At 32.5% G+C, this 24,356-nt stretch overlaps 4 protein-coding genes and 1 long non-coding RNA gene across 11 annotated transcripts; 2 read left to right on the top strand and 3 right to left on the bottom strand.

Moving 5' to 3' along the window:
* Positions 1–832: 832 nt before the first annotated feature.
* On the top strand, positions 833–5,153 carry LOC111275682 (DEA(D/H)-box RNA helicase family protein). The gene is made up of 8 exons (XM_022861176.2): positions 833–1,345; positions 1,766–2,041; positions 2,171–2,494; positions 2,945–3,136; positions 3,214–3,369; positions 3,492–3,910; positions 4,219–4,370; positions 4,674–5,153. The coding sequence occupies exons 1-8, from the start codon at positions 962–964 to the stop codon at positions 5,027–5,029; spliced, it is 2,259 nt and encodes a 752-aa protein (XP_022716911.1). The 5' UTR covers positions 833–961; the 3' UTR covers positions 5,030–5,153.
* Positions 5,154–7,772: 2,619 nt separating this feature from the next.
* On the top strand, positions 7,773–9,785 carry LOC111275685 (GDSL esterase/lipase At1g28580-like). Its single transcript, XM_022861181.2, has 5 exons — positions 7,773–8,104; positions 8,206–8,430; positions 8,741–8,889; positions 9,028–9,304; positions 9,398–9,785. The coding sequence occupies exons 1-5, from the start codon at positions 7,837–7,839 to the stop codon at positions 9,646–9,648; spliced, it is 1,170 nt and encodes a 389-aa protein (XP_022716916.2). The 5' UTR covers positions 7,773–7,836; the 3' UTR covers positions 9,649–9,785.
* A 67-nt stretch (positions 9,786–9,852) lies between these two features.
* RBP45A (RNA-binding protein 45A) lies at positions 9,853–14,036 on the bottom strand. Of its 7 annotated transcripts, XR_016333497.1 has the most exons (8): positions 13,613–14,016; positions 12,906–13,380; positions 12,473–12,555; positions 11,251–11,306; positions 11,043–11,173; positions 10,861–10,957; positions 10,607–10,771; positions 9,853–10,284 (listed from the first exon to the last, which is right to left on the bottom strand). XR_016333497.1 is itself a non-coding variant. In XM_022861179.2 (7 exons), the coding sequence occupies exons 1-7, from the start codon at positions 13,931–13,933 to the stop codon at positions 10,282–10,284; spliced, it is 1,248 nt and encodes a 415-aa protein (XP_022716914.1). In that variant the 5' UTR covers positions 13,934–14,030; the 3' UTR covers positions 9,853–10,281. The 7 variants fall into 7 exon arrangements, 2 of the variants coding, with proteins under 2 accessions (XP_022716914.1, XP_089610242.1); XR_016333494.1 differs by lacking the exon at positions 12,473–12,555 and having other exon boundaries at positions 11,247–11,306; positions 13,613–14,034; XM_022861179.2 differs by lacking the exon at positions 12,473–12,555 and having other exon boundaries at positions 13,613–14,030.
* Positions 14,037–16,838: 2,802 nt separating this feature from the next.
* On the bottom strand, positions 16,839–23,587 carry LOC111276133 (putative disease resistance protein At4g27220). The gene is given in 8 exon segments (XM_089754395.1): positions 16,839–17,700; positions 18,591–19,160; positions 19,247–19,301; positions 19,498–20,371; positions 20,374–20,418; positions 20,462–22,054; positions 22,057–22,092; positions 22,095–23,587. Coding segments are annotated over 8 exon segments (4,251 nt in total). The 5' UTR covers positions 22,660–23,587; the 3' UTR covers positions 16,839–17,187.
* LOC149511747 (uncharacterized) lies at positions 17,678–18,582 on the bottom strand. The gene is made up of 2 exons (XR_016333795.1): positions 18,397–18,582; positions 17,678–17,955 (listed from the first exon to the last, which is right to left on the bottom strand). It is a non-coding gene; the product is annotated as an uncharacterized LOC149511747 (long non-coding RNA).
* Positions 23,588–24,356: the final 769 nt, after the last annotated feature.

Genomic DNA, 24,356 nt, shown 5'->3' with positions numbered 1-24,356 from the left:
AAAATTTATGATAATTAGTAGGTGTTCTTTAGTTTTTTTCAAGTTTCACTTTGATGGTGTTGCTTAATTTATTATCTTGAATTTATAGATTCTTGAATGTTTGATTAAAAAAAAGGTTTTTGAGTGATTAAAAAAATATCTTGAGTGAGAAAATATCAATAATATTATATTTAGTTTTTTTTTGTGTAATAAAATTTTTTGAAAATGATTGAGTCCCATTTTATTAAAAAAATATTAAAATAAATACTAAAATCAATAACTGATGTATTACAATCGAGTCAATAAAATAAAAAATTTAAGTTTAAATTTTATTTAAAATTTATTTTTTGAAATTTAATTTTAATTTGATTAAATTTTAAATTTTAATTTGATTTAAAATAAAAATTAAATTATTTAAATTCATTTGATTAAATTTATTTATTAATTAAAAAATAAATTTAATTTTTATGTTCGACTTTACATTTAATTATTTATATTTAAATTTGAATTAAAATTTATATAAATAAATATAAAATAATAATTTTTAATTAAAATAATAAAAATATATATTAAATATAATAATCTGATTAAAATTTTAAATTATTTAAATAAAACATTAAAAAATTTAAATTTGACTTATTCAATAAATCAAATTACTCAAATTTAATTTTATAATCGAATTAAAATTTTAATTTTATTTTATTCGAACTCAAATAATTTTTTAGCATTGACGTATCATTTACACTTAATATCAAATTTTACGATGACGTGGTTTATTTAAAACGCGGTCGTTCAAACAACAGTTCCTAGCATTCCTCTTTAATTTATCTTCCGATAAGAAAAAATAAAAAATGGTTGGAAAGAACCGTCTGTTAAAACTGCAGAAACCCTGCGGAAAACCCTAAACCCTCAATCACAAATAAACAAAGCTCTCAACATTTTTTGTCCTCCAAAAACCCCAAAAAAGCCAAATTTTAAAAAAATGCGAGGACCCAAATCGAGGACCGCCAGAAAACAACACAGGAACAACGAACTCCAAGAAATCGAGGTCCTAAACGGATGGATAGAATCCCAGAAACCCGAATCCGGTTCCAACCCGTTATCTCTTGACCCGCTCAAGTCCAAGTCGCCAATTGGTCGAATTGTCGACGCCCCGAATGGTGTCGTGTCATTCTCGAGGTACGCGGGAGCGAGGAAATTTCATGAGCTGCCTATATCAAAGAGGACGAAAAATGGGTTAGAAGAAGGTGGGTTTAAGAAGATGACTGATATTCAGGTGGCGTCTTTGCCTCACGCGCTTTGTGGGAGAGATATTCTTGGCGCGGCTAAGACTGGGTCTGGAAAGACTCTTGCTTTTGTTATTCCGGTTAGTTGGATTTTTTTTTTGGAATTTTGGGATTTTAAGGCTTCTGTTAATTATTATTATTAATTTGTATTATTTTTTATTAATGTTATTAATATTCAATTTGATTATTATTAATTGTTTTGTTTATAAGAAAATTGGAAGGAAATCTTGTGATTTTGAGGTTTTGAGATTCCTTTCTGATTTTGTAGCTATGATGAGGTTATTTTAAAGTGAATTGATTTGGTTTTTTCTGACTAGATATATTTTCTTTTATTTATTTGTTGGATTTAAATCTAGAGATGAAGATATAAAATGAACAATGAGAGATGGTTTTCCTGAACTGCTGTGATATCAGAAAACTAACTGATTCTAAGTTGTTTTGTTAATGTTTCTGGACCTTTTTGATAATTTTAAGTAATGCTGAGTGATTGTTTATTTCAGGTCCTGGAGAAGCTGTATAGAGAGAGATGGGGTCCCGAGGATGGAGTAGGCACCATCATAATATCTCCCACAAGGGAGCTAGCTGGTCAACTTTTTGATGTATTAAAAGCTGTTGGGAAGCATCATAATTTTAGTGCTGGCCTTCTAATTGGTGGTCGCAAGGGAGTTGATACAGAGAAAGAGCGTGTGAATGAGCTGAACATTTTAGTTTGTACTCCAGGTCGTCTTCTTCAGCACATGGACGAGACTCCAAATTTTGATTGTTCTCAGCTTCAGGTCAACATAATTTTGTCTTAATTTGTTTCATTTTTTGGTGGCTTGTCTTTTCTTTTCTTGTTTGATATATTACTTTGTAGTGCTCTGTTTAGCTGCTTATTTGGGTAAAGTTTTCTGGCCAGGGAACAGGTTTTGGTCCTTGATGAGGCAGATCGTATTCTTGACATTGGTTTTAAGAAGACTTTAAATGCAATTGTATCGCAGCTACCTAAGCATAGACAAACATTGCTTTTCTCGGCTACCCAAACAAAGTCAGTTCAGGATCTTGCAAGACTCAGTTTGAAAGACCCAGAGTATATCAGTGTGCATCAGGAAGCTGTGACAGCCACTCCCAATGGCTTGCAGCAAACTGCAATGATTGTTCCACTTGACCAAAAGTTGGACATGTTGTGGAGTTTTATAAAGGCACATCTTAGATCAAAGATTCTTGTGTTTCTTTCAAGTTGCAAAGAGGTATGTTTGCATTATTTATGTTGTGTAACCCTAACATATTCTGTTTAAGGGATTTGTAATTGGGTGTTGAAACTTAAAATACAAGTGATTTCTGCTGGTTCTTCATTAGCAAATTTTGCAAATGTCTTGCTGTCTTGGTAGGAATTTGATATCTTTATTTGCATTTTTTATCAAATAGTGTAGGAATTTAGTAGTGGTGGATTGCAAAACAAGTGATTTCCAGGGTCTTCACCCCTTTCTTAGGTTTTTAGAATTTTTATTGGTTGGAAATTTAAACCTTTGGTTATTGATATCTTTTTCTAGAGTAGGTAGATGGTGGAAAAAACTTTCCTTTGCTCCATGTCTTTCTAATGGCATGACTGATTCTCTGTTCTCTGTTTTCAGTGCTGTTTGTGTTCATTTTTGCTATCCTTGGGAGTAATGATGATGCGAATACATGCTGTTTCATAGGTTAAATTTGTCTTTGAAGCATTCAAGAAACTGCGCCCTGGAATACCCTTAAAGTGTCTTCATGGAAGGATGAATCAAGAGAAGAGGATGGGTATATATTCCCAGTTCTGTGAGTCTCATTCAGTTCTCTTCTCAACCGATGTGGCCTCAAGAGGACTTGATTTTAACAAAGCAGTTGACTGGGTTGTGCAGGTAAAAATTTGTTCAAGAAAAAAAACAGGAGATTTTGTTTTCATTTTCTCAATGGGCATGTTTTCTTGTCTTAACAGGTAGATTGTCCAGAAGATGTTGCATCCTATATACACCGAGTTGGCCGCACTGCTCGCTATCTTTCTGGAGGAAGGTCAGTTTTATTTCTGATGCCTTCTGAAATGAAGATGCTTGAAAAGTTACAGGCGGCAAAAATACCAATACAGTTCGTTAAGGTAGATTAATCACATTATTCTTTCTTCCTTTCCTGATCTCATATTTAGAAGACCCTTACATGATGAATCAAATCCTGATGTCTGCCACTTGTATGCTAACCTTACTATTATGATGCCGCCAGGCAAATACAAAGAGGCTGCAATCTGTTTCTGGATTATTGTCAGCTTTACTAGTCAAATATCCCGATATGCAGCATCTGGCTCAGAGGGCCTTTATCACATATTTGCGTTCTATTCATATTCAAAAAGATAAAGAGGTTTTTGATGTGATGAAACTGCCTGTTGATGAATATTCAGCATCACTTGGTTTACCAATGACTCCCAAGGTCAGGTTCTTGAAGCAAAAAAATAAAAGCAAAATGGAGTCAGAAAAATCTTCTCTTGAATCAGAAATCTCTGACGATGAGAATGGGCCAGTTATCCGGAAAGAAGATCTACTCGTAGAAGATGTCAAAGACAATAAAGTGGAAAAAGATCTTCTGCTGAAGGATGATACACAGGATGTGGGAGAAGGGAATACCAGTGAGATTGGGGATATTATGTATGCCCCTTGCTTATATATCTTACATATAGAACAAACATAAAGATGGTCATGAAATAGTGCCAAAATTTTTTATTTACATGCAAGTAGGTTGAATGGCTAATTATTTTGATATAATTGTTGATTTTACTTGTAGAATTTACCTGCTTAGTTGGTAAGCTGAGATACTTGTCTGTTTTCTTTTGAATCAGTAGATCAATTTAGATCAGATGAATTGTGGATGTCTCTGGCTAGCATTACCCTAATGATTTGTTTTATTTGTATTCCTTTATTCAAAAGCAATTTTTGAGTTGGGTTTCTTTCTTTAGGCCGGCAACACGGGTCTTGAAGAAAAAAAAGCTGAAGATCAATGTTCATAGACCTGTGGGAACAAGGGTGGTCTTTGATGAGGAAGGTAACACGCAGACTCCATTTGCCATGTTGGCTGACAAGAAGAGTGGCAACATTCTGCTTGACCAAGGTATACATTATCACTTCTGTTTACTGAAGGTTATAGGCTTCTCAGTCTTGTGCTACTCTTCTGCAGCTTTTAGTGTTTGATCTGTTAATTGATTTGATCTCCTGTTTTCTATTTCTTATGTAGTAAGGAGAAAATGTAATTGTACAAGTAATTCAATTCTTACTTGAATGGTTCTAAATAACATCATATGTCATTCAAAATTTGATGCTGCTTTTGATTTTTTTCCCTGGCAGAAATATATGACTTTTTTGAATGAATTGCTGCTTCTTGATGCTCTTTCAACTCGTGCTTTCTGTATTGCAGACAAAAAGGATGAGTACTACAAGAAAATGAGGCAAGAGTTGAAGCAGGTGGACAAAGAAGACAAGCTTTTAGAGCGCCAGCGGCTTAGGGAGAAACGGATCAAGAAGAAGATGAAGTTGAAGAAAGGGCAGAAGGAGGAAGAGGATGATGAAGAAGATGAGGATGATCTTTCTGATTCAGAAGGAGAATCAGATGCAAACAGAAAACGTAAAAGGTCTAAAGTATACTTCCATAGTGATAGTGATGATGGTGAAAGAGAAGAAAATAAGGCTGTTGCAAGCATCAATGCTGATTCTATTTCTGTGGCAGAACAAGAAGAACTTGCTCTGAAGTTATTATACTCAATGCACTCGTAAATTATACGAAAAACTCCTATTGACCTTGAATTAGTTCATCCCCAACCCAATACAGCCGACCCTTTCTGTTCCCAATCAACAATGTACAATTTTGTCTTTTCCAGAGCATTTCACTTTTGTCCTATGATGACCACTGGGTTTAGTCATCAAAGTATATGATAGAATAGTTAAATTTGAAAGGCAGTTAGCCACTTAACCTACAAAACTAGCAGGTTCTACCTTGGCTTTCAAGTGCTTCACCGATGCCCCCATTCCCAAGAAAAACGTGGGATTTGCTAATTGCTAACGTGAGTCTGACGAAAACAGAAGTGGTGTTAGCTAAGGAAAAATAGGTTATATTAAAGAAAGTTAGGTGTGAAGGGTTAGCAACTCAATTTTCAATTCTGCCATTAATTATTTTCTATGTTGGTCTTCTTTTTTGCTTTCCAGATTGGTAGGATTTGGATACAGTCAGGAAATTTATTTGATAATGACCTGCAAAGGGGCCAGTGGCATGTAAATTTCATCAACAAACTCCAATTTGGTTAAAAGAAACCTCATTAATGTTAAAAAAAAAAAAGCATAACCTCATTGATTGGGTTAAAAAAAAAAAAGAAACAGAAAGAACTAACTGAGACAGATATGTGCCTTTGCAAATTAGCTTCCAATGATGTTTGGTATCTTCTTTAAAATGTCCGCTCTTTTCTGTTCTTTTAACCAATTGTGTGTTCAAGTTTCTTTCTATATTCATGTAAGATATAATGCTTTGACTCCAGCTCATGGATAATTTTCCCTAATAAAAATTAGACAAATGGAATACTTATGAAAAAATAATTATAATTAGAAGAACGACCCGGCTTCGCCCGGGGTTATAACTTTTTAATTTTTATATAATATAAATTATATAAATTGTTTATTTAATAATAAAATATAAATATTTTTTTATTTTATTTTTAAAAATATAATTTTTAACAAAAATAAAAAGAAAATTGAACGTGTCACTCAATAGTAATTAAATAAGTATGAATTTTTATTTTTTTAAAAAAATAAAAAATTTTAATATGATAGGAGGATCATTATAGTAATTTTATCTAATGATAATAAGAGGATATTTCTATAATTATGGTTGTAAGAACATTATAATAACTTTAGTCAATTATGATAAAAAATTTTTTTTTAATAATTATGTTAACAGAGATATTATAATAATTTTAATTAACTAAAAAAAAAAAGGCATTATAACCGATTTGGATTCATATAATTTAATTGTCAAATTAGAAACACATAATGATAATTTTTAAGGAATCATTTTCGTATAATTATACGGATGTTAAAATTTAATATGAAGTAATAAAAAGGCGTTTTCGTTATTACGACAAAAAGGTATTATAACATTTTTGACAAATTATAATATGAGAAATATTTTTATAATTATGATAGAATGGATGTTATGGTAATTTTGGTAAATGTTAGTAGAAGGGCATTTTAGTTATCTTGGTAATAGGGCATTTTATTAATTTTGATCAATTATGATAAGAGAAATATTTTAATAAATATGTTAAGAGGGGACATTATAATTATTTTATTTAATGATAAAAAGAGGGACGTTACAATCAATTTAGATATATGTAATTTAATTGATAAATAATAAAAATGACATTATGATTATTTTTAAAGTAATTAATTTCATATTATTATATGAATGTTAAAATTTAATACATAATTAAGAAGTAATCAAATTGGTATTTTCATAATAATGCTTAGAGGGTATTATAATTATTTTGATAAATTATATTATAAAAGGTATTTTTGTTATTATGATAGGAGAGGTATTATATGAACTAATTAAAAGCTCGACCTAAATTAAAAAAATAAATTTCAAATTCATCAATTAAACTTAATTTATATAATAAAAAATAATTAAATTAAATTTAATGAAATTTTATTCAATTCACATATATATAAAAATAAAAAATAAAAATTAAGTTTAATAAAATATATATACTTTTTTATTTTTAATTTTTTATTAAAAAAATTAATTTATATATAATTCATATATATATATATATAAATAAATAAAAATTATACATATGTGAATCTAAGTTTGACTGGATTGGATTCAAATTTTAAAATTTTTATAAAAAAATCTTATTCGAAATTTAAATAAATCTAAAAAATGTGTCAAATTTGTTTAATAGGTTTTAATTTTTTTTGTCCAAATCTTTTTAAAAGTTAGATAAGCTTTTAAGTTTAGACGAATAATCCGACCCTTAAATAATTATAAATTATAATAATAAATTTATAATTATTAAAAGTATTTATTAAATAATTTAAATAAATAAAAATGTAAAATCCAAAAAATGGCACATGATAGCAAAAAGAAAGAATCCTACACATAATAAATATAAAATCTTTATAAATACTAAAACAAAAAAATTTAGCATAAATGAATCCTACACGTAATAAAAATAAAATCTTTATAAATATATATTTTTCATAATTTAAAAAAATTTATTATTTTTTAAAGGAAAAACAAAGAAAAAAATGACAATGCCAAAAAAAGCCCAAAAAAGATCCAACCAGAGTTCGACACGTGGCGTCGCTTTAAGGAAAAACGGTGTTCACACGTGCAAAGAAAGGAAAAGGAGAAATCCGAGGGAAGAAAAAAAAAAAAAAGACCAATGAAAAGATAACACGACACATATGAGAAAAGTAGTTTTCATCTGTGCATGAATAAAATTAATGGTATAAATCCTACTTGGTGGATACAAGTTTACCAACCGGAGCTCCAGAAGCACTGGTCTGCAACTTCTTCTTACACGTTATCAATGGCTTTTTCTTCATCACGTTCCTTGTTGAAACATGTAATTATTAGCTTTCTATTTAGCATAACAATCATCATCTCACATGTCAATGGATGCTTCACATCAATCTTCAGCTTTGGTGATTCTTTAGCTGATACAGGGAACTTACTTCAACTTGCACTTTCACAATCCAGCAAGCTTGCCCACTCTGATTTTCCCCCTTATGGACGGACCTTTTTTGGTTATCCAACTGGGAGATGCTCCGATGGCCGCCTGGTTATTGATTTCATTGGCATGTCTACATGCTTTAACACTGGTTATGCTTATAATATACAGTTTCTTTTTTTATATTTATTTTTTTTAATTTTTAATTTTTCTTTCATTGTTTTGCAGCTGAAGGTTTTGGACTCCCATTTTTACCACCATATTTTGGAGATGAAAATGGAAGACCAAAAAAGTTTGAGAAAGGTGTGAATTTTGCTGTGGTGGGTGCTACAGCACTTGATGATGTGTTTTTCAAGGACAGAGGAATCAAGAATCCATCTACAAACGTTTCTTTGGGAGTTGAGTTGGGTTTTTTCAAAGATGCTTTGTCGTATCTTTGCTCATCTTCTTCAGGTAAGTGTTTGTTTCCTCTTTTAGATTCTGTTTGATAGGAACGAAAATGAGAGGATTTGTACTTTCCGGAAAATGAAGCAAACCATTTATTCAATTTATTATTCTACCCTTGATTGGTGCTTTTTCCTTCATTTTCCAACTCTGAGTTTGATGTTGAAGTATCAACTAATCTATTATCTCTTCCCATATTTCCGAAACCTGCTAGACGTAAAGGATAACTGTATCAGAAGGATAATTGCATAAATCAACTTAATTAAGTTTTGATTCATTACCATATTTGTTTTAAATACTAATATGCTCTTACTCACAGATTGCAAAGAGCTCCTCCGGAACTCCTTGATTGTCATGGGAGAGATTGGAGGAAATGATTACAACCATGCATTCCTGCAAGGAATAAACCCTGAGGAGATTCGAGAGTTTGTTCCTCTTGTTGCTCAGACCATAGCTTCAGCAATAAATGTAAGAAACCAAGGTTGCCAGCATGCTAAAATATTGACAGTTTTGATGACAAAATTTCCCAAAATTTTGAAAATCAATGCTGATTTTATCCCAATGGATCCAAAATGTTAACAAAATTTACTTGGCAATGCAAAGCAGGAGTTAATCGAGTTAGGGGCAGTCGCATTTTTGGTCCCTGGAAACCTTCCAATCGGATGCTCCCCAGCATATCTAACTTATTTTCAAGGTTCAGATAAGACAGAATATGATCCCTTAACTGGTTGTATAACATGGCTGAACCACTTCTCCCAATACCACAACGAATTTCTTCAGAAAAAACTTGATCAAATCCGGAAGCTTCATCCACATGTCAACATCATTTATGCAGACTATTATAACATTGCAATGCGTTTTTACCATTCCCACGACCAATTTGGTAACTTTTCTTCCAAAAATATTAGATGGGATATTTTCATCAGGATCATTAAAACTTGGGTTGTTTACATGGGTTTTTCCTGCATGATTCCAGGGTTTACAAAAACTATAACAGCATGTTGTGGAGCAGGAGGTGAGTACAATTACAGTTCATCGATGGCTTGTGGCGATCCTCCTCTAAGAACCAGCTGCAATGACCCCCCTTCTTATGTTAGCTGGGATGGTGTGCATTATACTGAAACATCCTATAGATGGATCTCCCAGGCTGTTTTAGAAGAATTATACAACAATCCTTACATAAATAGCTTGTGTCTTCCATTGACAGTGACTTGGCATGCTCATTAATGGCTGAGAGATATTGAAGGGTTGATTTAATGATTGGGCATTTCTTTTATGTTTCTTTCTTGGATTATCATATACCAATTTAGATGAAGAAAATCCCATTTGGAATTAGAAATAAAGTTGGGTTATATTTCGTTTGATATTGGATTATTTTCCTGATTCAGCTCATTGAACCTGGGAAAAACTGAGGATCCATTTTGCAACAGATACTAATAATTTTTTATTCTCATAATGATAACCATTAAAAAGAGTGAACTACATTGACAAATAAAAAGCATTGGGAGTTGCTAACCATTTAAAAAGCATCAGTCCAAAGTCCAAACAACTACTATGGATTTAAGACCGTAAATAGCAATTGTATCAGCCTGCAATTAAATCGCCCATAGCCTAGAAGAAGAACTCAACATCACAGAGAAGAAAAGAGGTTAAGTGATGGGAAAGAAAAGAAGCCAAGAAAGGGAAGCAACAAATAAAAAGAGGATGAAGAAACATGACGCTCTCCAAAAACGAAAAGCCACAAATTGTACAGCAACCAAGGAAAACCCACAACATTCAAACACGCTGGATCAAACCAACACCTTAAGTGGCCTTGGATCACAGTGAACGAGTTTTGAGCCACGGTACAACAACCGCACCTTACTGCAAAATGAAAAAGAAAAAGAAAACATTAAGCACAATCGTATGTAATGTCAGAGGAAATGACGATAAACCATTTCTTGAATGGCAGATGTAGTCAGCATTTAGACATGAAGATTCAAAAGGTAAGAAACCAACCAACAAGACTTGCAATATGAAAGAGCATAGACAACCTTTTCATTTCACTTTCTTTTTTATACCCTTCCATCCAGCCAAAGTAACAAAGGGTCAAAAAGTAAATTCAGCATGCTTGTGTTTTTCTACTTCCTCTAAGAGTAGGGAATATAACTAGGAAAGTAAAAATAATTCATAAAATCACTTTTACCTGCTGTGGTTGTTGGTAAGCCCCTGGCTGCTGGTAATTACCGTATCCAGGATAGCCCCCATAATACATGTTAGGATCTTGGGGAGGAGGCGCATATCCATATGCTTCATATCCTTGAGCATATCCATAGTATCCACCATTCCACTGGGCCTGATCTGGTTGAGACTGAAACTCCCATAAATTGAACACTTATTTAGCAGAAATATAAGTAGCATGACTTCAAATATAAAATAGTATGGTTTTAAATACAAAACCTGTTTGCTTGATGGACTACGTCCCCATGAAAGTCGAACATTTCTTCCTCCTAAAAGGGTACCATTCAAAACTGATAACGCTTGCTCTGCACTAGTCCTGAAATAAATCATATTGCCAAATGCATTAACACCTTGCAATAATATTTCAAATGCCAAAATACATGAAAGTATTTAAAGTTTACCTGTTAGCATATTGAACAAAACCACAATGCTTGTTAGCAGGAATTTTTACATGAACTACCTCACCAAGCTGGCTAAATATTTGCTTTAATTGGTCTTCAGAAACGCTGGGATCTAAACCACCAACAAATATCTGCATTTAAGCTTGTAAGATTTCAGTCGGCCATACCATGAAATAAAGCATATATTATACATAAAAAAGCTACCTACTGTAGTATTATTTGGATCATTCTCGCCAGGATTTCCTTGAATATTCTGGTAAGTGGCTGCAAATAACAAATACATGTAAACTACCATAGAATAGATGATGATAAGAGATCACAAAACAAAGTGACGAGGCATGCATGTGCCATCCCTGAATGGCAATTTTTCATATTGCTATAAAACCTTGATAGTTAATACTAATTCAGTAAGAAATCTTCCAAAAGTAAATATTTTCACGTTAGCTATGAAAACTCCAAACCTGTTCACAGACATCATGTAATGAATTTTCAGTTATAGCATTATTACTTCTCTAAATTCAAAGTAAACATATTGGCCAAAAAATATTCAAAGTAAACATTGTTGAAAAAACCAAAGCATTAAGATAACATAATACAATTATGGATAGAAAAAACAGTTAATAATAAGCAGTTCAAATAATTCCTTCCATGGCATGCAAAAGAACAAACATGTAAATCATAAACATCTTTTGGGTTACACCAAGGCTTACCACTACCAGGCGAAGTCAAAAGCATCAGATTAAATGAATCTCAACAGTAGCTGAAAAAGAAATCATTAATTACACTAAACTCAGGGAATCAGAAAAGGTCCTCTTATTTCATTAACCCTTTACAAGAGGGTGAAAAAGGGGAAAAGGAAAATTGAAATCAGAGACTCATCCTTTCACCTCACTTGACAAAGTATTTCTTTCTTTTTTTTTTTTTTCTTTTCTTTAACCAATTTTTTGGAAGGGAAAGGGGGAGGAAGTTGCTGGAGCTTAAATTGAATGATTCACAAATTCAACTTCAAAGAATACATTCAAGTAGAAAGAACCTATCTGCTAAACTAATTTTAATAATGCTTTAACATTCTCTGCAAAAACAGAAACCTAAAAAGAGTGTATTGGTAGCCACAAAATGGCAAGATGGACATATTTAAAAAATATGGCTGCTTCATCAAGTTTTGAGCATTAAAGCTTGAATTTTAAGGAAGCAAAAAGGAGAGTGTAAACATATGCAAGTACCAAAGGGGAACTGGTCCATGATGAAATAAAAACAAAGTTTCTGGACTTGTAAAAAAAGTAAGAAAGAATTAATGGAAACATGTTGGAAACTGAAACAAATTGAACTTGACTGGAATACGTAAAAAGGAACTGGAAATGTAATTTGCGAATGTAGCACAAATACTCCCACGAGAAAATGAAGCTTACGACATAAACAAAGTAACTGACCTAAAATGAGGCCACGCATTAAAGTGGAATCATTTCAGCTGATATCAGTTCCAGGCCCCCCAAAATGAGAGCCTCTTGGTGTCCTGCTTTAAGACAACATGAGTTTTATATAAGTTTTTGCAAGTTTTTAATATAATTAAATGTGCCCAAGTTTACAAAGGCAAACTGGAAGGAAATGACTTTGTATAAATTCCGCCAATCTTCAAGTGCATAACTGACAGTATTCGAATTTTAAGGACACTGTAACAAATGCACACCTCAGAAAATTAAAACTCAAAAACAAAAACAAAATAACCAACTAGCATTCAACTTGTCAGTCAAACTACTCTAGCATAAATCATCGCAAATAAAAAACTACACACAACCAAGCAAACTTCATATGGCAATCAAAATAAATTAAATAATGAACTTAACATAAACCACAAGAGTGTACCTTTTGGATACTGTTGACCAGTGACAGGCTTCTTATTAGCAGCTGGCCCGATCCGCATTGCCCTTGTTGAACAATAAATCCCATTCATTTCGGTCATGGCCCGAATCTGCTCAGTTTCATCACCAAACCTCACAAAGCCATAACCTTTAGACCGTCCCGTAGTCCTATCACTAACCACTTTGGCACCCTTAACAGATGGGTAAACAGCTTTAAAAGTCTCTTGTAACATATAATCCGAAACATCCGCAGCTAAATCCCCAACAAAGATTGTATAATCCGGACCCTCCTCTTGCTTCTTTTCCCCGTATCCAAGCGCCGCCCAATTCAACCTAAAATTCTGCTCAGAATTGGGCATCTGTACACCATTATACGACTGCAAAACCCTCTCAGCTCCAGCACGTGAAACAAACTCGATAAACCCATATCCCTCTGGTAGCCCCGTTTGCTTATTCCTAATCACCTTAGCTGAAGCCACCTAAAAAAACGGAAAAGATTAAGCTTTCTTATTAAGACTTTTACTACTTATTCTTTGCTTTACCTAAAAAAGCCAGGGAAAAGAAAAGAAATTCATTTAAATGCAAAAAGGAATCATATTTTTGAATTATTAAAAATAAAAAATATTAACTTCAGCGAATAATAATAGCCTATAACATATTTTCTCCTTTTAATTAAATATTATTTTTTTACCACTTTTACAAATAAAGTACCTCTCCTGTGTGAGCGAAGATGTTGATAAGGTAATTCTCATCCATCCACTGCTGAAGATCACCGATCCAGAGAGATCGAATCTCGCCGGAGCCGGCGGCAGCGGAACCAGCGGAGTAGTGCTGCATCTGAGAAGGCGGAGGGAGGGGTTGTGGATTCCAAGCGGAAGGTGGAGGAACCGGCTGACCTGCCTGCTGTTGTTGTTGAGACATCATCATCCACGGTTGCGACTGCTGTTGTTGCTGGTACTGCAGGGTTTGAGACTGATCTGCAGCCATGGACGGCGGCGGAGCTACGGCTCCTGCTGGTGGTTGTTGCATCATCTTTGGCAGATAAAGAAAAGAGATTAGAGAAATCTTCGTGAGAAGGGGAAACCCTAACTTTTTTTTATTTTAATTTGGTAATCGAAATTTTATAACAAGGGTTCGGCTTTTGAGGATTTTTTCTGTTGTTTGGAATTGAATAAAGGACGATTGTTGAGGTGACACGTGGAAATAGGAATTAGATTAAGCTGGGCTGAAGATTTTTTTTCGGGGAATGTGTGTGTTGGGCTGTGCGATTGGGCCTGGTGATCATGAGCACTAAAATTAAAACATTATAAACTCAGAACATAAATTTTTCGATATTACAAAAAAAAAAAAAAACTAGAATAAAAATTTAGAATTTATTCATAGTTTCCATGGTCGAAAAAAATTACTTAAATTGTTTTCCCCGAGTTTTTGCCAAAAAATTTTGGATTTTATGACTTTTATAAGATGATTTAGTTAAATCTAACAATTTATATATTCATATTATATAAAATATTAAAATTTATGTATTATTTTATTATATTTTTTATAAAAATTATGTGTTATAATTTGTGTCAACATAAAAATATAAAATATATATTTTTAATTTTATTAAATTCATATATAATTATCATTAAAATTTTAAATTATATCATATTATTATATTATATTTTAAATTATTATGTTTAGATTTAGAGGCGACTCTAAGAAAATTTTCCTTAATCTATTAAATGGTCCATTTGATTTTTTTTTATATAGTAGTAAATAGTTCATATAATTATATATAGTTATTTTTTATACGTTATCAATGAATTTTTTTGGTTTGTTAAGAGATTAACACTTATTTCACTTTTATTTAATTAATTTTAATTTTTTTAATGTACTATGTATTAACTTATTAATTTTATCTATAAAATTTAAAATTTTCATTTACAATAGATAATGAATATATATTCATATATCCAAACGAAATGTATGATTTGGCAGAAAAAGAAAACTAAATTGAATTTCTAATTCAAAGTGCAGGTACAAATGATCCAAGTTGGGATGATTATGTATATATAGGGAAAATTAGTTCAATTTCGCTAAGTATTAAAATACATAAAAAAGATATGATACAAAGGAATTTTATTAAGTTGATAATCTAATTCATACTTATTATATTTTGATTTGACTCAAATTTATAGTGTTAAATTTTTTAAAAAAATCAAATTTCAAATAGAGTATTTTTGAAAAAATTCAAAATCGAGTTTTGTGCAATCTCATTGGCTTAGTATATATATAAATTTTTATTATTTATTTAATTTTATATTTATATTTAAAAATAATATTTTATATTTAAAAATAATATTAAATAATATTTTGTATTAAAAAATTAATATTTTATTAATTTCAAATATAGTCAGTTGGTTGTGAATTTAAACATATTTGAACCATATTGAATTTAAATATAAAAATAATATTTTAATATCAAATCATATAAAATTTAAATATTAAATTTATAAAATTAAGTCGAATTCGATAGAGTAAAAACTCACCTTATCTCGATTAATTGACATATCTAAAATTTACTTTTGTTTCTGTACTTATCTATAATATTAATTTTATAAATTTTGAAGGAAAGTCAGGTTGTCCACGTGACACTCATCTTCTCTCCAAAATTTATATTTTCAAATTTTTTATGAGATAAATTTTATAAAAACAAAAATTAATAAAAATAAAATAATTAAATACTTCACATTCGATAAGTTTTGATTTGTTTTAATTTAATTGATGTGATTTTTAATTTAGATTGGATCATAATTTTTTTTTTTAAATTAAAGTGAGGTCAAATATAAATTTAGAGGTTTCGCCTGTCTCAGGTACTATTTATTTAATTTTATATTTAAATATTAATCAAATTATTATTTAATATTTTAATTTAATAAATTCACATAATATCTCATTTGTTTTTTTTTTTTGTCATTTTTTTTTATTTTTTTAATTAGATAAATTTTATTAAAAAAAATCAATAAAAACAAAAATAACAAAATAACTTATATATGATGGATTTCAATTTGTCCTGATCTAATAGATATTAACTTTTTCAATCCAAGATGGGATTAAGGACTTCTTGAAAATCAAATTGGAGTAGGAGACAGGTTAAGAGTGTTCTGTCCTGTCCCATGCATATTAAAAAATATATTTGATTATTTATTAAATTTTATATTTATATAATTATATTAATAAAATTATTATTTAATATCTTATCTAGTAAAAAATTATATTTATTCATAATTAATATGTAATTTGTATTAAAAATAATATTTTTATAAATATTATATTAAATTAAAATTATTGAATTTTATCAATATTTTTATTAAAAATATTTATATAAAAAATACATATAAAAATTTATTAAACTTTTTAAAAAAATTTGTACACTTAATCTTTATAACAAGAATTTTTAATTTATCAATTTTAATTATTATTTAATCATTTTTATTAAACAACTTTACAAACTTTATTTAAAAATTTCCATCTAAATCTAACTAATGGATTTGGGATCTCGAATTGTTTATATATTTGTAATATCGAAACTCAATTTTTTTTAATTTAATTTACTTTTTTATTTTAAAAGTGCACATTCTGATAATGTTGCATTCAAAATTACTCTTAAAAGTCTCTTTACATAAATCAAATCTAGATTTTGATTGTCTTTTACTTTTATAATTTTCAATTATTTCAGAAATTTGCATTTCCCGGAGGATATTCAAAGCCAGAAAGAATCTTAAATTCTTTCACAGTTTAATTACTAGCAAGAATCAGTTTACAATTTCAAACTTTTGATTAAACAATTCTTACAAGATCATTGAAAATTAAATTATCAAAAAAAGTTTAATTTGGGAAAAATTATAAACTCAAAAGTTTCAAATCCTTTCATTTTTTTGGCAAATGACATAAAGCCAAAAGATCAAATAAATAAATAAATGGTGGCTTTGAGTCTTTGAATTTTAATATGAAATCATCAAACATACAAATGGGTTGAAGTGAAAATGATTCTTCCATGTCTAGTAGTAGAAGTTTATCTGGTTATGTTCTCCACCTTTTCCAATCTGTATCAATCCCAGGGGTCCTATTTTGATTAGCTACTCCATAAACTGCAGCAAATCATCCTTCTGATGCATCATTCTTGATCATGTAGGGTGCCTTAGAAACCAAACAAATTTGGGACACTAAGAAGAAGAATCAGTAGCATATAACAAATAAACAAAAATCTGTAACAGTGAAAATTGCAGGTACCTCTACTTCTATGCCTTGGCATTCACAGTGAAAGTCATAGTTAGCTTGGGACAATCTTCAACTATTGAAGAACTCAAATTTGGAATTGCAAGCTGATAACCCCTTGGACAGTAAGTAATAAGGCTTGGCAGTTGAAGGAGATCCAACATCCACAGTTTAGGCAGCAGTAGTTGTTTCTCTTCCAGGACACTTGCTTCTTCATTTTCATCTCCAAATAGTTGCTTTAGCTCAGAAGCACCTTCCACTGTGATTGTTTCTAGTTTTGGCAGTGCAGCGCTAACCGGAAAGAGACTTTTCATTCTATTGCAGCTTCCAATTTTTATTTTTGCCAGTGCACAGAAACATATAGGTTGGAAATTGCCCTTTGATGATGCCGGAATTTGGTCTCTTTCTTCACCATCGTCCTTGGCAATGATTTGCTCCAGATCCTCGCATTCGCATATAGTCAGGTACTTAGGTTGTGGCAGATTTTGAGCAACGGTGGGTCTGAAAATGTGTTTCATTCTGTTACAATTGAACAACTACAAGGTAGTAAGATCACTGAGGCTTGCATTCTTGTAATGATCAAGTAAGTAAAAAATATTCCCTGTTGGTCTGGATTCTCTCCGAATTGAGCATAGACATTTATGTTCTTCCATTAGAAGAGGAAGACCCTTCAGCTGAAACACCTTTGTACTCCACAGTTTTTAACTGTTAATTCTCTCAAATCCAGAAAGCGTTGCTCGTGTTTTAAACAGTTGACGGTAGTAGTTCTTTCCTTCTTGAAGCTGTAATTTCTGTGAATACAAATTTCATTAAATCAGTAAGCAACATACACTAATTGCTGCCTGCAATGAAAAGACACATGAAACTTGAAAAATTTTGAAGTCCAATAAATATTGCATCCAAAATTTTGAATGCCACATATTTTTACAGAAATTGGATCCTTCTTTCTGTTCTTTTCTCTTTTCTTCCTTGAATCCCTGGTTTAAAACTTTCAGAAACGTATCCTTAACTCTTACAAGATATCTGTTGGAACTTGGAAGTTTCTTCTGGTTCCCATAAAAAAAAAGGTTACTTTGTTTTGTAGCTTATTCATTAACATTTTATGAGAAATAAGGGTCTAAGATTAATTTCAATTGCCAATGTAACATTTCATCACCATCATCATCAATATTACTAGCATTATAAGTCATAGCTTTTCATACCAGGAAAAGAGATTTATCGTGTTTAATTACCTGTCGCCAACCCTCGATCAAGTTATTTCTGTCAACGGAGAAACACATGGTCATCTTGGGGCAGTCTTCTACTATTGCAGTGAATGATGATGAGATCATGAGAGGATACTCCAACGGGCAGAAGCTGACAAGGCTTTGTAGTTGGAGGAGTTGTAATTTCTTTAACTTTGGAAGCACCATATCTTCTCCATCTATAATGTTGGCTTATCTTCATGTTCAAAAACATGCTCCAATTCAGACCCCCCTTCTACTTTCAACTCTTCAAGTTTTGGAAGATCTTGAGCAGCACTAATAGGAAACACGTATTTCAACTTGTTGCAGTTGTTGATCAACATTTTGGTCAGATTAGGAAAGCTGTTAGGCCGAAGATGACCCTTTGAGGATGATAATAAAGTTTGATCAATGGCAATGATTTGCTCCAGTTCCTCACATCCTTTCAAATGTAGATCTCTCAATTGCGGAAAATTTGGAGCAAACATAGGTGAAAAGATATATCTTAGTCTTTTGCATTCAACTATTTCCAAATGAGTAAGATGCTTAAGGGTAGCAATTTGTGTAGGGCCCTTCCATATCACTTGTAAATCTTGTAGATCCTTCGAGTATAGGTTATCCAAACTTGAGAGGAAGAATGCGCCTTCGAGTTGAAATATCTCTTCACAGTTACCAACTCTTAAATATTCCATACCAGATGCACTTTGTCTTCCCTGGAGGCTAACATTGTTGCATGGTTGACAGTTATTTCCAACCTTACAGAGCCATAATTTCTGTGAATATACCCTCTAGTTAGATCAGACAGTTAATGTAGTATGATATCAAAACATAAATGAGCATTCAACAGTTCTCAAACAACCATTATTTCTATGGAGTTTTCCAACCGACAAATTGCTCGGATCGAGTTATCTCTCCTATGAAGTAGACAACTTAATCAATTATCAAGAACATAAGAAATACCAAAACAGAACAGAAATGAGACTAGAAATACCTTAATATAAGCCCTCATCATCTCTTCAAAAACGAAAGGTGCCAACATGGGGCATTCCTCAACTTCTAACACTTCCAAAGATTGCTGCACAAGAACACAGTTTTCTGGACAGAAACTACTCAAGCTTTTTAAATTTTTTTAAATTTTTAAGTACTAAGGACCGTAGCTGGGGTAGAACAATGTCCTTCCCATCCATTTCTTTTCCAGGGCTGAAAACTTGTTTCAGTAGAGTACAAGAAGTAATGTTAATTTCTTTCAGCTGTGGAAAATCGGGGCCCATAGAGATTGGAAAAACATATTCCAAAATATCACAACAAGAGATCTTTAGGGTTGTTAACTTTGGCAAGCACAGAGGATGGTTATCAGAGTGGATTGTTTCTGTGATAATATGCTTCACGCCAGAGCAGTCATGTATTTCAAGTGTTTCAAGCTGCAAAAGACCTTGAGCATGCACTGGAGAGAAGAGAGAAGTCAGTTTATCACAACTATGAACTTTCACAGTCCAAAGACTTTGAATACTTACACATTGGACCGGTCCCTGCCATATACACCTCAAGTTAGGTAATAACTCCTGCTCCAAATGAGTCAAATGCGAAAGTAGTGAGGCATGATTTTCTTCCTTGGTGTTTAGAAGATTATCCAACTGGAATACCTCTAGCAACCTAGGACAGTTTATGACGGTCGCCTCGCTTAAATTTTTCACAACTGGAACTGTAGAGATCATAGTAGGACAATTTTTTACTGTAAACTTTTCTAATTTGTGGAGAAAGCCTGTTGGATGCGGACCGTTACATAGCTCTTTCAAGTGAACCATATCTTCCAGGCATAATACTACCAAATTAAATAGCGAAATGGCTGGAACCTGCTGAAGGGCTGTGTGAATGAGGCATTGAATATCTCTGCAATGTCTAAGCCGAAGAAGAGTCAAATTATTTAGCCCCATTTGATCCAAGCTCGGAACAAGACGTTGGTGACCCATGACACTATCCAAATCAAGTATTCAATATCATAAAACAGCTCCTTAAAAGCACTTAATGGCACTCCTGCGATTTTCAAGCTTCTAGGGCTTGGATAACCATAGTCAAACCATTGATTCATGGCTATATATCTGGTACCTTTGTAATGTAGGGAAGACAAAATCTTGTGGAAGACGTATACAATTAGCCTTCATTGTTAGTGCAGTCAAACGGGACAATGAATTCAGTTCTGATATGCTAGCAGCGGTTGCCAACTCACCTGTTCCTCCAGTTGTCCAACTGCTAAATCTAGAATCAACAGTATAAAGCTCTTCTAGCTTGGACTGCTTTTGTATCAGATTAGGTGGAATCATCCAGTTCCCACCAACATAGGACAGATCTAGCAATTTTAAGTTATTCAGTTGCCCCAATTCATCTGGTACCTTTTCGAGAAAACAACCACGGAAGTCAAGAATCTCAAGTTTCTTTAGCATACACAATGATGAGATGTCGCAAAGTTTGCATCCCCGCAGGCATAAACTTTTCAGGTTTGTCAAAGGTAGAAGTCCTTCCAGTGATGACAACAAACTAACTGAAAGAGTTAATACTTTGAGGGATTTCATCCCTTTAAAAGATGCATTCGAAAATCCCACCAAATCATTGCCACTCAACAATAAAGTTTCCAGTTTTGGGCATGCCAAGTCCTCAGGAAGATGTCCTATTTTGTTGTTCATCAAGGAGATTGTTGTACAACATGCCAAGGTCTCAGAATGTGGCCATTCCTTTAACCCAAGGCCTGCTTTTATCATCAACTGGCTCTCTCCTTCTGATGCTATCCAATGAGCAAAATCACGAACTACATCATGCATTTTCACAGTTCCTTCATTGCTAGTGTCCAACAACAATCCAGCACATTGGAGTGTGGTTAATATAACTCTTGCTTCTCTCCTCGTATCTTCAATGAAGTCAACATCTTGGAATAGGCCTTGCCCAATTACATATCTAGTTAAGTCCTCCACACTAATTTCGTAGTCTTCGGGGAAATGGGAACATAAAAAGAAACATAACTTGATTTTCCTTCCCTTCAAATAATCATAACTGAACTTAAGACATCCATAAATGTCCTGACAGAAATCTTGATTCTCTACAAGTTGAGAGCTTTTCGGTTGTTGATTTGCTACCATCCACTCATCTAGAGTTTTTTCTCTTAAAGCCCTGGCAATAGTTACAATTGCAAGAGGCAAACCCCGGCATTCTCTGGAAACTTTTTGCGCTACCTCATCCAGTTTACCATAGCCAGAGAATTCGCTTAGACCAGCATTGTGTTTGACCAAGGTCCATGCTTCATCATTGGATAAAACATCTAATTGAATCCTCTTCTGGCTTCCCATTCTGGTACATACATGTTGAAGTCGCGTTGTTAAAAGAACTTTGCAACCCTTGTGATTATCACCAAATGGAATTCCTATATCTGCCAAGTTGAATTCCTTCCAAACATCATCAAGGATAACAAAAACCCTCTTCTTTTCCTGAAGTCTATGCCATAACTGAGCTGCTCTTCCTTCTTCAGTTTCCTTTTCAAATCGCAAATCTAATAAGTCTGCAATTCGACCTTGAATGTTTTTGATCTCTGGAGTCTGAGACACAACAGCAATCACGACTAGGTCAAAAATCATCAGTTCTCTGGCCTTTTTTCCAACTTCTTTTGCCAAGGTTGTTTTCCTACCCCAGCCATCCCATACAGTCCAATCATGCTTAGTCCTTCAAGGCCTCCACAATCTGATTGAAAGCTTTCTCTGAAGAATTAGATGGCATAAAATCCTTTGATCGTAAGAATTCTATGACAGGAAGGGTAGCGCGGTGACCTACTCGTTGAAACTTGGAAGTCTCTTGAAGTTCAACAACACTGAGCTTCTTCTTTGCTACTTTCTTACCCAATTGATAGCGCCAAAGCCAACTTGGACACCAATTAAAACACCTTCTACTTTTTTCTATTTCTCTGTCCAGAATCTTAACATCTTCCAGGACTTTGTTTGCCTCTGTAAGCCAGTTCACCACATCATTTTCAATTTCTTCAGTTTGCCTGATGGCTTCATTCACATCATTTTGCAGCCGCCCTTGTGCAAGCGTAAGCTTTTCAGTCTCTTTCCTGAGGTCCTCAACATTACTGGCAAAACGGAAAACATAACTAAGATGACGAGTTGCAGGCGCCACCATGTAATCTGCAATCTTAGCAGCAATAGAAACACCAATACTAGCCATCCCTGACGATCTGAAATTTAAGAAAAAGACACTCCTAGTAAGTACAGGGAATATCAGTGACATCGTAATGAAAAATTGATGAAAAATTTTGGAGAAACTTTGCTGAGTACCTTAAGTCTTAGCAAACAAAAGCTGAACAAGTCAGTGATAGCAGCCACGAGATATCTAGAAGTGGGAAACAAAGTGATAAGCCTTCAGCTTCAATCACTAGTTCTTTACCTGCAAAGAATTAATACCATATTATGCTTTTAAAAGCAAATACATACAGATGGTCCTAGCAAATAGAAATAAATTTTTTTCTCCAACTAAACAGAAAGGAAAGAGTATGCACAAACTCACACAACCAATTGAAAGCTTATTTATGATTTTCTTTTCCAAATCCATTCATTCTTTATGTTAATTTATTCATGTCTTTCTATGAGAAGGAAAAGACATGTTTTCCAAATTGAGAAAAGCTATGCTTCTGATTCTTCATTTTTCTTGAAATATTCGTGCCAGGACATATTCTAGGGATATAGATATGGAGATTTGACGGTCCAAATATATGAAAAAATTGAATGTACATGGGAAATGTACCCGTATCCGAGACTCACCCCCAAGTAAAGAGTAACAAGGAGAAAAGAACATGACAGATGAAAGTAACAAAATATATGTATATAAACAGCAGCTTCTTGAAACTTACCTCATTAGGAGTCATTTCATATTCTTTAACAGCCCTCTCAACCACTTTCCTGAGTTTCAAGATATGAAAACTAAGGATAATCAATTATTTTCTTCTGGCGTTTTCCCTCTGAGTAAAAGCAAAAGGAACATAAAGAGATGAAAGAGGTAGTTGAAGTATGTTCAATGCAGTATTTTCTCCTTTTTTTTTTTTTCCTTCTTTTCTAAACTCTCATACAAAGAAATAAATCAGGATCAATAGAACATAACACCTTAAACTTTCATGTTCAGGCATTATACAATTAATGGAACAAAGTCAAAATAGGCGTTTTTTTTTTTAATAAAAGTGAATTATGAAAGCTCTCAGAAGCTAGTTGGAAATTTCTTGCCTAGAACATCGTTTACTTTTTGTATATGGAAGTCAATTATTATTATAATTAATTAATTAATTAATAAAACCAGTTGACTATTTGATTTAAAGATTTAAACTAGAGAAAGTTTCACATGAATGTACATGCATCTTTTTCGATGTTGTGCATCCATATTAATTTCACAATTTGTTTAAGAAATATTAGCCTAATGATCTCAACCAGTGATGGCAATTAGACAGGCCAGGTTGGATTTGAATTAGGTAACTTCGGGTCAAGTAATTTCGAATAAAAAATGAGTCATTTCATGTTCAGACAACTTTAGATTCAAATTATTCGGATTTGGATTTTTTAAGTATACATTGTTGAATTTTAAAGTCAAATCAAGTTAATTTCAAATATTTCGAATTTGAATCAGATGGATTCGGATTTTTTACTTTTCTTGATGGCATTGAGTCAAGTTCAAGGCAAATTGATCTAATTTTTCAGGTGTGTATCAATTTTGCTATTGCTAGCTCTAATCTCATAGGACTGAAATAAAACAAGGGCATTTACTTGGTTAATTAATTGTTAGGCAACTTGATGGGAGTTTACATTTACCTTGATATATTATTCTAGTCATTCTTCTTGATCTCTTCTTGGTAAACTGGCTGATCAGCAAAAAAAAAAAAAAAAAAATTACAGTGATCAGTGCCAGTAGTGTATGGTTGGCTCATTTTTTGTCACTAAAAT

This window comes from Durio zibethinus, chromosome 25, assembly GCF_047325235.1.
Source record: "Durio zibethinus cultivar Kanyao isolate XHJ-2024 chromosome 25, ASM4732523v1, whole genome shotgun sequence".
Taxonomy (NCBI): domain Eukaryota; kingdom Viridiplantae; phylum Streptophyta; class Magnoliopsida; order Malvales; family Malvaceae; genus Durio; species Durio zibethinus.
The sequence above is the reverse complement of the archived record's forward strand: the minus strand, read 5'-3'. Positions and strand labels throughout refer to the sequence as shown.

Excerpts from the sequence above, each read along its gene's own strand:
- LOC111275685 (XM_022861181.2), top strand. The coding sequence starts at position 7,837 with ATGGCTTTTTCTTCATCACGTTCCTTGTTGAAACATGTAATTATTAGC. Across the intron at positions 8,105-8,205 it reads CCTGGTTATTGATTTCATTG|CTGAAGGTTTTGGACTCCCA; the intron begins GCATGTCTACAT and ends ATTGTTTTGCAG. Across the intron at positions 9,305-9,397 it reads CCATTCCCACGACCAATTTG|GGTTTACAAAAACTATAACA; the intron begins GTAACTTTTCTT and ends GCATGATTCCAG.
- RBP45A (XM_022861179.2), bottom strand. The coding sequence starts at position 13,933 with ATGATGCAACAACCACCAGCAGGAGCCGTAGCTCCGCCGCCGTCCATG. Across the intron at positions 11,174-11,250 it reads ATGATCCAAATAATACTACA|ATATTTGTTGGTGGTTTAGA; the intron begins GTAGGTAGCTTT and ends GCTTAAATGCAG. Across the intron at positions 10,772-10,860 it reads GTAGTCCATCAAGCAAACAG|TCTCAACCAGATCAGGCCCA; the intron begins GTTTTGTATTTA and ends TGGGAGTTTCAG.
- LOC111275682 (XM_022861176.2), top strand. The coding sequence starts at position 962 with ATGCGAGGACCCAAATCGAGGACCGCCAGAAAACAACACAGGAACAAC. Across the intron at positions 2,042-2,170 it reads TTGATTGTTCTCAGCTTCAG|GTTTTGGTCCTTGATGAGGC; the intron begins GTCAACATAATT and ends GCCAGGGAACAG. Across the intron at positions 4,371-4,673 it reads CAACATTCTGCTTGACCAAG|ACAAAAAGGATGAGTACTAC; the intron begins GTATACATTATC and ends TCTGTATTGCAG.